Source organism: Mesoplodon bidens (assembly GCF_964165515.1).
Source record: "Mesoplodon bidens genome assembly, chromosome: 11".
In the NCBI taxonomy this organism is placed as follows: domain Eukaryota; kingdom Metazoa; phylum Chordata; class Mammalia; order Artiodactyla; family Ziphiidae; genus Mesoplodon; species Mesoplodon bidens.
Genome location: NC_138167.1, coordinates 67,927,170 through 67,942,445, shown reverse-complemented (window position 1 = coordinate 67,942,445; position 15,276 = coordinate 67,927,170). Strand labels below are relative to the sequence as shown.

At 53.4% G+C, this 15,276-nt stretch overlaps 1 protein-coding gene across 2 annotated transcripts; it reads left to right on the top strand.

Moving 5' to 3' along the window:
- Positions 1 to 1,920: 1,920 nt before the first annotated feature.
- On the top strand, positions 1,921 to 8,240 carry PDXP (pyridoxal phosphatase). 2 transcript variants are annotated; one of them, XM_081249528.1, is made up of 2 exons: positions 1,921 to 2,526; positions 6,929 to 8,240. In XM_081249528.1, exons 1-2 carry the CDS (start codon positions 1,953 to 1,955, stop codon positions 7,243 to 7,245), a joined length of 891 nt encoding a protein of 296 aa, XP_081105654.1. In that variant the 5' UTR covers positions 1,921 to 1,952; the 3' UTR covers positions 7,246 to 8,240. The 2 variants fall into 2 exon arrangements, with proteins under 2 accessions (XP_081105654.1, XP_081105655.1); XM_081249529.1 differs by lacking the exon at positions 6,929 to 8,240 and adding an exon at positions 5,831 to 6,401.
- Positions 8,241 to 15,276: the final 7,036 nt, after the last annotated feature.

Genomic DNA, 15,276 nt, shown 5'->3' with positions numbered 1-15,276 from the left:
CTGGGCTAGGTCCCAACTCAGCCCTTCGCCCTAGGAGCTCCTGGGAATGGACGGGCAGGAGAACTGACAATTAGAATCAAGTGTCATGGGGGTTCCCTGATGGTCCAGTGGTTAGGACTCCACGCTTTCACTGCCAAGCGCACAGGTTCAATCCCTGGTTGGAGAACTGAGATTCCGTAAGCTGCGTGGCAAGGCCAAAAAAAAAAGAATCAAGTGTCATGGCACTGGGAACCCATCTTAGCCCACTTAGGGGCAAGCCAGTTAACCCAGACTGGTGTGTGTGCATGTGTGTGTGTGTTTATGTGTGTAGGGTGGACGTCAAGAAGGCTTCCTGGAGGAGGTGATATTGAGGGGGAGTCTTTCAGGAGCTGACCAGCTAAAAAAGGGAAGAAGGAAGAACATTCCAAGCAAAGAAGACCACCTATGCAAAGGCCAGGAGCAAATGCCCAGGGCACTGAGGAACAGAAAATATCAGCCTCAGAGCCTGAGTGACAGGGTGTGGCTTTTCCCAGGTCTTTGAAGCTCCAGTTGCTCCTGGGGGTCAGACACGTCTTCAGAACCTTCTCAGAGGTTGGCAGACAACCTCAGAATTGTGACACATACCTCCCCAAGTGGGGACCTAGGCAGCTGGGTCCCATCACTGCCTTGGGCAACTGGCTACTGCTGCTCTGTCTCCTTCCCGCTCAGGGTCCTCGGGTGACAGGCTGCCTCTAGCCCAGTGCCTCTCCACTCTGGCCTCACAGTAGAATCCCTGGGTAATTAAAAAAGCAAAGAAATTTTGAAATGCCAGGTCTCACCCAAAACAAACTAGAATTTCTGGGATCCTGCCACACATCGGTATTTTTAAAAAAACGTTTCTCAAAAGTCATGGAACTGGACTTCCCTGGTGGCGCAGTGGTTAAGAATGCCTGTCAACGCAGGGGACACGGGTTTGAGCCCTGGTCCGGGAAGATCCCACATGCTGCGGAGCAACTAAGCCTGTACGCCACAACTACTGAGTCTGCACTCTAGATCCCGCAAGCCACAACTACTGAGCCCGTGTGCCACACCTACTGAAGCCCACGCACCTAGAACCCGTGCTCCCCAACAAAGAGAAGCCACCTCAATGAGAAGCCCGAGCACCGCAAGGAAGAGTAGCCCCCACTTGCTGCAACTAAAGAAAGCCCACGCACAGCAACGAAGACCCAAAGCAGCCAAAAATGAATAAATTAAATAAATATTTTTTAAAAGTCATGGAACTGTACATTTAAGGTCTACACATCTTACTGTATGTAAATTATATCTCAAAAAAAAAAAATTCGTTCTCCTGGGGACTCCACCGCACAGCCAGAGTGGAGAACCACTGGTCTAGACCAAGGGCTCCAGCGTCCGAGAGGACACCGTGTGCCTCTCTCCCCAACACACCCACACTCTTCTCAAGACTTCGCTCGGAACTGGTGTGATCACGGTTCAGAGGGCAAAGAGATTTGACCCAAAGATAACATCTCCTTTAGCATCTGTTTTCCTCCTAGCAACCAGCCGTCTTAAGCTTCTGATTGGCTGGGGAACGCGGAGCGGGCCATATTTTCTACTTCTAACTCCTTATTGGTCAAAAGGAGGGTCAGTCTCTCAGCCTCCCATCCTTGCAAGAAGACAGTAGGGCTGAAGCTCAGCGACTACTGGCCCAGCGGAACTAAGGGGAGTGACGAAGGACCAGGCTAGGCCGTCGTTGGTTCCTTTCCCTCGGTGGCGGCCGCGATTCCGCCCTTTTCTCCAGGTTCCCTTAGCTCGCGGCCCAGCTCCTCCCCGAGACTCTAGCCCCCATTGGCCGCGGGCCGGGCCGTGACCCCGCCCCCTGGCCCTTCCGGCGCTCCGATTGGCAGGTGCCGGAAACCAGCCAGCTGCGGACGAGCGCGCCGTGCTCGCGGAAAGAGAGCGGCGCGGCGCGAGCGTGCGGGCAGCCAGCAGGCTGCATGGCGCGCTGCGAACGGCTGCGCGGCGCGGCCCTGCGCGACGTGCTGGGCCGGGCGCAGGGGGTCCTTTTCGATTGCGACGGGGTGCTGTGGAACGGCGAGCGCGCCGTGCCGGGCGCCCCGGAGCTGCTGGAGCGGCTGGCGCGGGCTGGCAAGGCGGCGCTGTTCGTGAGCAACAACAGCCGGCGCGCGCGGCCCGAGCTGGCCCTCCGCTTCGCGCGCCTTGGCTTCGGGGGGCTGCGCGCCGAGCAGCTCTTCAGCTCCGCGCTGTGCGCTGCGCGCTTGCTGCGCCAGCGCCTGCTCGGGCCGCCGGACGCGCAGGGCGCGGTGTTCGTGTTGGGCGGCGAGGGGCTGCGGGCCGAGCTGCGCGCCGCGGGGCTGCGCCTGGCGGGGGACCCCGACGAGGACCCGGGCTCGGCCCCGCGCGTGCGCGCCGTGCTGGTGGGGTACGACGAGAACTTCTCCTTCGCTAAGCTGAGCGAGGCTTGCGCGCACCTGCGCGACCCCGACTGCCTGCTGGTGGCCACCGACCGCGACCCGTGGCACCCGCTCAGCGACGGCAGCCGGACTCCCGGTGAGCGCGGGGCTGGCGGGGAAACTGAGCTAGGGGGCGGCCTGCGCTTATGCCTCCACTCGTGCGAGTGGGGTGGGGAAGGGGCGTATCCAGGTGAAAGGTGGGGAACAGGAGGGATGTGAGGGCGGTCCCCACCCAGCAAGAGCCCAAGATGCTTTCATGTCCACATGTGGTAATTCTTGCAACCGTCGCCCTGTGAGGGGCAGCAGTGGGGTCCCGGTTTGACAGATGAGGAAACTGAGGCCCATTGTGGCTCAAGGAGTTGCAGGCGGAATCCAGGGCCCCGACTACCAATCCTGGCCTTTCTGAACCAGCCTCAAGGGCTCCTGTCATTTTCCCCACCCGCCATCGGGGTGAGGTCGGAGAGTTGGGGACAAAGCCTGGAAGGATTCCCCCACCACCACCACCACCGTTGGAGGTTTGGAACAGGAGTTTCTAGCGGCAGGTTGAAGGCAGGTGTGTAGGGAACACAGAAGGTGGATGGAGTTTGACCTGAGTTCCAGTTCCAGCTCCAGGGCTCTGTAATCTTGTTAAGTTACATAACCTTTGAGCATCTCTGCCCTGGGTGTAGAATAGTAACCATTACCGTTTCGCTGAGGAGAGAGTGATCAGGATGAGTGCCTGCTACATAGTAGGTGCTCAGATGATGTAAATTGTATCCAAGACCTCTCCTGTTACAGAGCTTTATGATGCACCTTGGTGTCTGTTATTTAGTTTCAGAATTATCCTGGAGATGGAAGTTATTGTCCCATTTCCCAGTTAAACTGAGGCTAAGAGAAGGGGAAGTGAGCCACCCAAGAAAGAGCAAGAGGATCTGAACTTGGCTCTTGAGGCCACCTTACCCCCAACCTCTAAACCCCACCCCCTCCATCCAAGGCACTCTTCACTGCTGTCATTTGGGAATTCAGATCTGCAGAGAAAGCAGGAGCAAGTGAGGCTCCTACATCTTGGAGGGTTCAAGTTAGACAAGGGCAGATGGTAGCAGAGGCTGACAGTAGTGAGTGTGTGTGTGGTCAACCAGTCAATAAGCTGAGGGCAGGGACAGATCTCCATGACTCACTCCCTGCTGGCTGCTGACTCGGTTGATACCGAATCCTAGGAGGGCAGGGTGGAATCGATTGAGGAGTAGACACAGTATTAAGATGGGTGGCAGGGAGGTCCTAGAGCTGAGGAGATCTGGGAAAGCTTCCTGGAGGAGGCATCTTGCAGGACAGGGCACTAGGGAATGGAACAGGGCTTGAGCCATGGCAGAACCCGTTCCAGGCTGAGAATCTTACAGTTCTAGGCCCCTCTTAGCTTTGCTGCATGACCACTTCAGTCTCAGTTTCCCCATAAATCCAAGGTGAGGGCGCTGGTCAGGGCTCCCAGCTGCACTAGCTCCTGCCTGCCCTAGGCCATGCTATGAAAAGTGAGTTTCTTTGGAGGCCTCAAAGCTCAGGTTAAGGTTGTGGGTTCAGAAGCTCCCCCAGGGGCTCAGGAAGGATGGTGTGGAGGAGCTGGGGAGAGACCAGGCCCTGCCCACGCATGCCCCTTGGGTCTCAGCCCCCACCTGGCTTTGCCCGCCGGCTCTGCTGGTCATTCCCACAGCCAAGAGGGGGAGACAGAGCTTAACAGATAGAGTGCTGGTGTCCTGTTTGGGCACAACTGAATCATGCAGCTTTAAAAGTGGAATAAAAACACTAATAAAGGCCCCAATATGCATAAAATCTGAAATAATGCTAATCTCACCCCAGTTCCCCCTTCCCAGTCCCTATGGGTCTCCTAAATTGTGTGTTTACCTATTTACCATGTGGCAGCCACTTGAGCTGGCAAATAGAAATGCCTGTTGTCTTAGGAATACATCACCAGCAAAACATATGCCAGCCTTGGATGACAGGATGTTGAGAAGAGTGGGATGTAGTGGTCTGAGGACAGTTACGTTCATAGACTCCTCGGCTTGGATGCTCACTCACCCAGGGTACGGATCTTAGTTTCATTCACTGCTCTATTCCCAGTGCCTCACACAGTGCCTGGCACATAGTTGGGCCTCAGTAATATTGGCTGAGTGAGTGAGGTGGGACATGGGGGGCCAAGAGGGATCGGCTCCGACCTGGTAGGAAAGGAAGATGCTGGGACTTCCCTGGTGGCTCAGTGGTTAAGAATCTGCCTGCCAATGCAGGGGACATGGGTTCAAGCCCTGGTCCGGGAAGATCCCACATGCTGCGGAGCAACTAAGCCCGTGTACCACAACTGCCGAGCCTGCGCTGTGGAGCCCGGGTGCCACAACTGCTGAGGCCCACGCACCTGGAGCCCGTGCTCTGCAACGGGAGAGGCCACCGCAGCAAGAGGCCCGCGCACAGCAATGAAGAGTAGCCCCTGCTCGCTGCAACTAGAGAAAGCCCCCGTGCAGCAACGAAGACCCAACACAGCCAAAAATAAATAAATTTATTTTAAAAAGGAAAGGAATATGCTGACAGAGCTACTATTTTTTTTTTTTTTTTATTTTGGCTGCGCCAGGTCTTAGTTGCGGCATGCAGGATCTTTAGTTGCGGCATGCATGCGGGATCTAGTTCCCTGACTAGGGATCGAACCCAGGCCCCCTGTATTTGGAGCACGGAGTCTTACCCACTGGACCACCAGGGAAGTCCCCAGAGCTACCATTCTTGAGCTGAGAAAATCACTTTGGGGTGACGCAGTTGAGCCCTTCCCATCCTGGAAGGAATTTCTAACAGGGCAAATGGCTTTTCTTCCCTACCCAGTTTTCAGGAAAACAAGCAGGCAAGTTCTAGGTCAGAGGTCAGGGAGACCTTCCCATCAGGGTTGCTCTGGGCCAGCTCTGCCTTGATCCTAAGGAAGTTCTTCCTCCTCATCTGGGGGCCGCAGGGTTGAGGATTCTTCCTGTTTGTGCACCTTCTGTGTCTTCGGCTTAATCAAGTTGAGTGTCATCCCCTGTGAGAAGGGAGACAGGAGGCCCAGAGCATTTGGGGTCAGACCATTGGAGTACTGATGTCTAGTAACTGGAAGAGTCTTGATTTATGCCTTTTGCCAATTTCTGTGGTGTAAGTACTCCCCCCACTGTGGCTGATTTCAGCCTACCAACGTGAAGTCACCTCTCATCATGGGGTTGGGAAGATGCGTACACACCATTCTGTAATATTTCCATCATTAGGATGCAAGTAACCTCAAGAGCATAGATAATGGTAAAATAATTAGGAAGTGATGAGTTTTGAGAATTTATTACCTTTGTTTTAAAAATATTTCACTTGTTAAGTTTATATAAGTTGACTTTTAATAGTGGCTTTGTTTAACCACCAACTCATTTCAGAATTCCTGAAAATGAAACATTCAGCACTCCCAAGCCAGTACAAGCTGGCCCTGCACGTGTCTGGGTCAGACCTACCTGAATGCATATCCTTTATCTGCCACTTATTAAGCTGTGCAACCCTGGACAAGTTACTTAACGACACTGAACGTCAGCTTTCTCATCTGTAAAATGGGCGTTCATGAGCTCCCACACAGCCCCTGGCACTTTAGAATGTGCTCATCATTAGTGAAGGTAGAACATTCTGGCACAAAGATGTACCCCTGAGACGGGCACAGTGGACTCTGTGTGGGACAGGATGGTACTGGGCTGGGAATTAGCCTTTTCTAAACAGTCCTCCTATTGTTAAACACTTGGGTGCGTTCCACAATTTTGCTTATTATAGTTACTGAGGCCACAGACATCTTCAAGCATGTAGCTGTTTGTCTCCAGTTTGAATTCTCGCCTTGTGATCACTTTCCCAGTGGAGGCTGACTGGGTCAGAGGTGCGAACATTTCTGTGCCCTGCTGTGTTCCAAAAGGGCCGTGCCAGTTTCCGATGCCAGGAGCACACATTCTTGTAGCAATGACTACAACTGCTGTTTGTTAAGGGCTTTTCTGTTTCCAAAGCATTTGCCCCTGTGGTGCTCACAGCACCTCTTTGAAGGTAGGCATTACTTGGATCCCCCTTTCCAGTGAGTCTAGGGAAACTCAGAGAGGTTGGCTTGCCCAAAGGCGTGTGGCTGCCTGGGTAAAATTGTGAACCGCACGCAGGGGTGACTGAGCCAGGCCCAGTTACGTGCAGTGGCTCGTTCAGGCCTTACAATACCCACATGAGATACTGCCATTGATATCCCCATACAAGAGATGGGAAAACTGAGGCACAGGGAGGTTAAATAGCCTGCCCAAGAAAGGTGGAGATGGGGTGTGAATGCAGGCATCTGGTTGCAGAGTCTGTGCCCTTAACCCCTACACTAAGACTTGGAAGCAGGTGACCTTTTAACTCATTTCAGTGCCTAATTTGACCCCCGTGCCAAGCTGCCTCGATGGGAATTTCAGTTTCCGGGCCTGGATGCTTTCCCCGCTGCCACCCGCATTGACCGAGTCTCCATGTCCCTGCAGGCACCGGGAGCCTGGCTGCCGCCGTAGAGACAGCCTCAGGCCGCCAGGCCCTGGTGGTGGGCAAGCCCAGCCCCTACATGTTCGAGTGCATCACGGAGCACTTCAGCGTGGACCCCAGCCGCATACTTATGGTGGGCGACCGCCTGGAGACCGATATCCTCTTCGGCCACCGCTGCGGCATGACCACCGTGCTCACGCTCACAGGCGTCTCCCGTCTGGAGGAGGCCCAGGCCTACCTGGCAGCCGGCCAGCACGACCTCGTGCCCCATTACTATGTGGAGAGCATCGCGGACATGATGGAGGGGTTGGAGGACTGAGCCCACATGACCAGCAACTGCGGCTGCAACCCTTGCTCACCCTGTTCCTGTAGATGGAGGTGATGGGCCAAGAGCTGCATTAAGGGCTACCAGCTCCCTGGCCCCAGTTTCTACCCTGGTGGGGCTGGAACCCAGGGAAGATGTCAGGGCCCTCGGACCCCCTTCCAGCAGTGGCTGGGCACTCTGCTGTCCCAGAAGCTTCCCCCCTCCCTGCCACTGGTTTACTCTGGCCTGACCCAGCCAGGTGGCCTTATATCCTGCCCTGTGACCTCCGCTTGTTTAAATCTGGGCCCTGCTGCCTTGTGAGGACTCCCCCAACCCTGAGCACTTAATCCCCTACCTCCTCCCTGGGGCCTCTAGGGCTCTACCTGCTCCTGGGTCCTGGCCCTGGGTTCCTATTGACCAATCAGAGGTCTAGGTAGCCATGAATCATCATTGTCCTGAGCCCTGAATGGACCGATCAGAAGGCTAAGTGATAGTGACTCGTTGCTGTTGGGTCTTGAGTGGACCAATTGGGAACCTAAGCGACAATGACCCTTTCTTGTCCTAGGTCCTGGGTAGACCAATCAGGACCCTAGGTAATAATGACCCATTAGTCTCTTGGATCCTGAATAGAACAATCCAGAAGTCTGAGAGACAGTGGCCTCTTGACAATCTGGGTCTGACTGGACCAGCCAGGGGTCCAGGTTTCTGTTCATAAATAAGGGTCCAAGTGCTGAAGACACCCCTCCTCCACAAAGGGGGCCACTTGGTTGCTCTGGGGGCTTCTGTAGCTGAGAGCCCCACCCTCCCTGATCATGGTACCAGACCAGTGTTGACGGTGGTCACAGCTTGGGAGGGGGGCTTTTGTGGCCCGCCCCCCGTGCTGTCAGTGTTTGCTGTGCCGCCTCTCCCCCGCGCCCACCCCCAGCTATTTATTTATTATTGCGTGCCAGTGATGGTGGGCATGGGGGCTGGGCCTTCCCTGCCACCTCCACGCCTGTTGTAACCAGTCCTCCCGTACTTAATAAAGTGCGAGTGGGAGTGTCTGTGGGTTGAAGTCTGTGTCCAGGGTGGGGCGGGGGGAGGAACCCCTGCCTGAGCCTGCTCTCCCCGGAACTGGCCCACCCGCTTCGTGAAATGATTCACCCCAGTTCCAGAATATTCTGTGTGCAGTGGTACCTTAGCACAATAGCACTTTATGCCTCACTGAGTCTTTATATACCTATCTGTCTCAGTCCTTCAGAAAATCCAGCAAGCTTGCATTACTCATCCCACTTTACTCCTTGGGGAATGAGCATCATAAAGGTGATGTTAAGTTAAACACAAGGGCACACCCCTAGAAAGTGAGATGACCTGAGGCATGATCTGAACTTGTGTTGGCTGACTCCGGGAGGCTGCGGCCCCTCTCTGTGGAGACTGAGGTGCGAGACCGGTCCTCACCCTCCGGGAGCTCAGCTGAGATGCTGCGCACCCGCCTCCATTTCAGGCATCCTTCACACCTGGGCTGCTGCTGTGAACGTCTGCCCTGCTGGCCTCGAGCATCCCCAGTGCCTTCTGCAGAGCAGGTGGCCATCTGTGAGCTGGCTGAGGGTAGGACTTCGAGGTCTGGAAAATTCTCTTCAGTATGATTCTTCTGGGGAAGAGGGAGTACTTGACTGAGCCTGGCTGCATCAGGAAGTGGGAGCAAATGTGCTCTTGTGGAGACTTCTGGTTGTGACAGATTTGGCTCAACCTGGCTAAGGCATAAGAGAGTTTATTGGCTGCTCCATGAGGTGGTCCAACACCCTCCAGGTGCATCCCTCTCATCCTCTCACTCTTCTGGGCTTTGGGTGTGAAAGCGGTTGCAGCTATTATGTGATCGCAAAGCATGGCCCAGTATATTTCTCTTGCTTGTGACTCTGCTTCAGAAACATGGGAAGAGCTTGTTGGGGTTGTTTCCTCCAGACCTCTAAAAGTTGCAAACCAACAGAAAAAGTCTAAGAACAGCACAATGAAAACCATATGGCCTTCACCTAGACTCCCAGCTCGTATTTCAGGAAGCTGATGACACCAATCCACAAAATGAAACAACTCCTTCACATTATACCCCCTGGTTTCAATAGTTACCTAGTGTTGCCTCCCTTCTCCCCCACGCCTGCATGTTGACTACTTTCTTGGTGACCAGAGGCCTTAGGGGTACTTTCTCTTGTCCCTGCCATAATTTTTTCCTCTGGGGGTGGCTCTGAAACAGTGGCCAAAGCTCAGACTCACTGAAATCTGAGCTTGGTCTAGCATCAGAGTCCCACCCAGCACTCTTTTTATTTCATCTTAGCTATTACAGATAAGCATAACCACAGGACTGTAAGTTTTACTTTATTTGCAATTCCTTATGCATCAGTAAGCCAGCTCCCCAGGACTTGGAGCCATGTCTAAATTCCATTGGTAACGTTAACCTTTTTTAAAAAAAAAATTAGTTAAGAAAGCACATAATCTTGGGACTTCCCTGGTGGTCCAGTGGTTAAGACTCCACACTCCCAACGGAGGGGGCATGGGTTCGATCCCTGGTTGGGGAACTAAGATCCCACATGCCACACAGCATGGCCAAAAGAAAAAAATACGTAATTTTTTTTTTTTTGGCCATGATGCATCACTTGCGGGATCTTAGTTCCCCAACCAGGGATTGAATCCAGGCCCTCGGCAGTGAAAGCGTGGAGTCCTAACCACTGGACCACCAGGGGATTTCCCCCACGTTTACCTTTAGACAATGCAGCACAGCTGCTGCTCATACCATGGGTGACCACGTGACCACCTAGGAATCAAAGGTTCCTCATCCCGTGCTGTTTCACACTTTCTCTTCCCAAACCACACGTTTCCATGAGCCAGGGCCTTTGTAGCAAATCCCACTTCTCTGACACCAACTGAAAGGGAAAACTGTTTCCTCTGCCCACAGAATCCAGTACTTCTGACACCAAATGTGTGGGTTTTCTACATCAAGCAACTCACCAGTTTTCTGCAGACACCAACTGGGTATCCTACAATCTATCAATAATTCAATTCCGACACTACCCGTAGTTAGTGCAGACCCCACAGGTTAAGTGCTCAGTCCCCCAAGACTTTCCCCCACTTCAATGCCAGTCACAAGTGTCAGGTCATCACCTGGCACTGACCAACTGGCTATAAATCAGAGGCTCCCACAACTCCCTTCTCAGGTCTGATCATTTGTTACAACAGCTCACAAAACTCGGGAAACACTACGAATACGGTTTTATTATATAATAAAGGATATGATAAAGCTTACGGATGAACAGCTAGATGAAGACATATACATAGCATGAGGTCCTGGAGGGTACAAAGTGAGGGGCTTCTGTTCCCGTGGGGTTAGGGTGTGCCACCCTCCCAGCATGTGGATGTGTTCACCAAACCAGAAGCTCTCCAAACTGTGTGGTTTGGGGATGCTCATGGAGGGGATTCATCACATAGGCATGATTGATCGTTAGTCTCTAGTCCCTCACCCCTCCCTGGAGGATGGGGGGCGGCGGGGCTGAAAGTTACAAGCTTCTTCTGATCACTGCTTGGTCTTTCTAGTGACCAGCCCCCCTCCTGAAGCCATCCAGGTACCCACCAAGAGTCACCTCATTAGAACAAAAGAAGACCCTATCACCCAGGAAATTCCAAGGGATTTAGGAGCTCTGTTTCAGGAACTAGGGTCAGAGACCAAAATGTTAGAACAAAAGATGCTCTTTCAGGCACCCATATCACTTAGGAAATTCCAAAGGATTTAGGAACTCTGTGTCAGGAACTAGGGTCATGGACCAAATATACATTTCTTATGTCACACTCCCCAAATTTTAATTTAGAAACGTTTCAAACCAACAGAAAAGGTGCAAGAACAGCACAATGAACACTCATGTGCCCTTCACCTAGATTCCCAGTTGTTCATATTTGTCCGATTTGCTTAATTGCTCTGTATATATTGGGTTGGCCAAAAAGATCGTTCACTTTTTGGCCGATCCAATATCTCTTTTTTATTTTATTTATTTATTTATTTATTTATTTATTTTGCGGTACACGGGCCTCTCACTGTTGTGGAGCACAGGCTCCGGACGCGCAGGCCCAGCGGCCATGGCTCACAGGCCCATCCGCTCCACGGCATGTGGGATCTTCCCGGACCGGGGCACGTACCCGAGTCCCCTGCATTGGCAGGCAGATTCTTAACCACTGCGCCACCAGGGAAGCCCCTCTTCACATTTTTTAACTGACTCATTCAAGTGTCTGTTGCAGATGTGAAGTCAGTTCATCCCAAATCCTTTAGCTTGTCTGTCCTAAGAGCAAGGATGAATTGTGGATTGTGGTTGTGCAGAAGAGCAAGGACTGTCTACACGGCCACAATCCATGATCATGCAGGAGCCCAGATCTTTGATTTCACTGAGCCACTGAATTAACCTACCACTGAAACCTCCTAGCTCCAGACTGCTTGGTATGTGAATTTTCCTTAATTTTCAAGCAGTCTTCGTTGAGATTTCTGTTATTTGCAGCCCCAAACTCTCCTGATACACAGGTCCCAAGCACATTATAGAAAACATTAAAATGTACCTATAGCCCCCATTAAATATATTTATGGGAAGTTTTTGCTATACATTTTCCCAAATATTTTTATGCTTTTGTTTTAGACATTATTTGGCTATGGGGATCTAACTTAGGAGTGACCGACCTCTAGAGAGAACTGGGCACACTTACGAAGAAAATTCAACCCACAAAATTGTTTTCAAGGTAATACAATTTTTATGACTACCAAGTGTTAGGTTTGAGCACAGTAAACATTCATTAATTTCAGCTCTTCAGTCTTAGAATTTTGGGGCCAACACATTTTTTTCCTCAAGTCTCAAATATTTTCTAAGCTTTTAAAAAAGTCTTAGCTTCCTCTGAGTCTATAATTGTCACACATCCCCCAAAACGTTTAAAAAAATTAAAAAGACTCATGCCTGAGCCCTGGAGAGCTAATGACAGGGTCTGGACCCCACCCAGCCCTCATATGAGAGGAGTGGTTCCCCAAAGGTGAGCTGGGGCCTGTGTTCAGAGGGGGACAAACACCAGGTGGGAAGGCAAAAGTGACCGAGTGTACTGTGTTTGGGGAGGTGGCTGTCTGGGGCAGGTGGAACAGCATAAGCAAAGGCAGGGAGGTGGCACTGGATGAGCGGGTAAGTGGGGAGGCGGGCTCCAGCACAAACTGCTTGGAAAAGTATCTGAAGTTGGGCGCATCCCCCAACTAGTCCTTCCTTCATGGAGCAGGAGGAAAAGATCATTTTGAGGTCCAGGTATCCCCGGACCACAGTGTTCTTTCCTTGGCTCGGCAGATGAAAGGGCTGCAGCGTTAGCGCCGTGTGTGACCCTGGTCACGTGGCCACGCTCTCTGGGTGGTCTCTGCATCATTAAATGAAGGAGCTCTGGAGGCTCTGACCACCCACATTTTCCCCAGCTGGGCCAGCCAGGTTGCCTGGGGGTGTGGATGGTGTCTCAGTGGGCCTGGCAGCCCTCTCCGCCACGGCCAGCTGGAGGAGGCGCGGCCTTCACGGCGGCAGGGCAGGAGTCGGCAGGCTGGGAAGGGCCATGCTGGCCTGGATCCCCTGTCTGGACAAGCTCAGCTCATTTCTCATGGCAGCAGCCAAGGTCCAGCCCATAGCACCAGCCTGTAGGATGCAGGAATTCCAGAGAGCTCGCAGCCTCTGCGGCAGGCCAGTGAGGAGGAGGAGAGTCCCTGGGGTGGGTGCCCTTGGCCTTGAGGGGTGCAGGAGACAGAGCTGACGTGCAGCCCCTCTCACATCACTCCTGTAATCCTCCAAGCAGCCAGAGGATTACACTCCTGCTACCCTCCAAGATGGGTAACATTCCCACCTTCCAGGCCTGGATACAGGTTCAGGGAGGACAAGGACCAAGGCTACAGTCACAGCCAGGTAGCCCCCAAATCAGGACTTGTCCCTCTTCTCTGATTCTAACGTCGGCTTCATTTCAGGGCCCCAGAGCAGCTTCCCTGTGCAGAAATTTCACCCCGGTGGCCTGCTTCAGGAGGGCGGTGAAGACGAAATGAGATAATGTATGAAAGTGAGGCGCCGGGCACAGGGCCTGACAGATAAGTAGGCGCCACCAATAAGAGGCCCCAAGATGGGAGCAGGGGGCACACAATGCACCTTGTCCCTGGTCCCTGCCTCAGGAAAACTGCGGCCCCTGTTATAGGGGACACTGGACTCTGGAGAGACTCCCCACCGCAGCCTAGGCAGGAGGAGACTGCTGAGGGATGGGGGGTGGTGAGAGGGAGGCCTCCCAGAAGTGCTGACCCAGGAAGGTGAACTCAGCCTGGGAGAAGAGACAAGAGGAAGGCTAAAACCTTATAAGACTCTATGAAAAAAATAATCATCTATTAAGTACAACAGACCTGAACTCCACCTTGTACTAACCTTATGCAGGAGAGCAGGGTTGCACATCCCCAACTCACAGATGGGAAGACTGAGGCAAGCAGGGAGGAGCAGCTTGCCAGGATGCCCTGGGGAGAGCGTGGCAGGGCTAGAACCAGAACCCAAGTCTCCAGACTCCCGAAGGGGCCTTTCCGGGAGCCTATACACCCTGTCACCCTGCCATTCCATCTCTCTACCAGCCCTCGACAGGCCAGATGCCAGAGAGGAGTAAAGCAGCCCCTCATCCAACAGCAAACACTTTCTGGTGCTGGATCCGTCTTCCAGGTTGGGGGAAGAATGGAGAAGCAGCTCCTGAGGCCCTGAGAGCCCAACTACTGGGTTGGAACAGCCAGCCAGGCCCACCTGATGGCAGTCACAGCAACAACTGCTTCTGAAGCACCTCTGGCCTTGGTCCTGGACTCTCCTGAAATGCTCCCATTCCTTGACCAGGCAGAGAGAGTGTCTGTGGGCCTCAGAGGGGAAGCACAGAGGAAAGGCAGTAGAGCTAGGCCCCAGCCACCCCTCCCTAATGCTGAGGTTTGGGGGAGGCCCTGGAGGAAAAAGTGAAGCTCTGTGGTTGGTTTCCGTGGCAGCTGGCTTGGTCTAGGAGGAGGGATGAGGGGCTCGCAAGGGGTGCAACCCAACCTCTCTGGGCCTGCCTCTCAGCCCCCGGCAGCCCCTCTCCTCCTGTGCCAGTGTGGGTTTCAGTCATCTGGAGGAAGGTGGGGTCTGGGGAGGCAGTGCCGGGCAGGGTGGGTTTGCTCCAGATGTGAGTCACCCCCGGTCCACATCTTCCCTCTTCAGTGCTGGTGATTTCAGAAGGGGGACAGTGATTTGAAGGCGGTCCTGTTGATAACTCTCTTAGCAAGCCCCCCACCTCACTCAGTGCTCCCCACGCTCCTCCCTCTACCTGGTTTCTGAGTGTGAGGTGAGCACCCCTCCAACCCACCTTCAACTCTGTTGCTGCAGTGATTTTCCCTGCAGCCTAAATCTGGCCTCAGTACTCAGTCTTCCTATAACCTTCGGTGGCTCCCCAGCACCCTCAGATAAAACAATGCCCAAACCCCTCAGTGAGGCCCTTCATGATCCAGGTACTGCTGGCTTCCCACCCTCATGCCCCATCTTTCCCCAGCACACCCTAAACTCCAGCCATGCCCAGATGCTCACTGTTCCCCAGACTTGTGCCTTCTCATTTCTGAGCCTTTGCCCATGCTGGAATGCCAGTCCCTGCTTCTTCACCCATCCTTCAAGACCCACCTTCTTCCCATTCTGGACCATCCCACCAAGATGCTCGCTCATGACTTCCCTCAGAGCCTGCATCATGCTACTTCTTAATTAGGTTCATGGCCAGATTCTGCCCCAACAGTGGGCTACTTGAGAACAGGGACTGAGGGCTTCATCTTTGAATCCTCTGAGGCTAGCTCAGGGCCAGGCACATAGTAGGTACTCAGTAAAATATCTGCTAAACAGATGGGGAAAGGGAAAGCTGTGCCAGGTGTCAGAGGGAGAAATGTGAGGAGAGTGGATGGGGGTGCACAGACCGGGGACCCCATCCCCTCATGGCCTGGCTCACCCTGGGCCCCCTCCCAGGCCTGACCCTCTCGGACAGGCCACAGGCTGT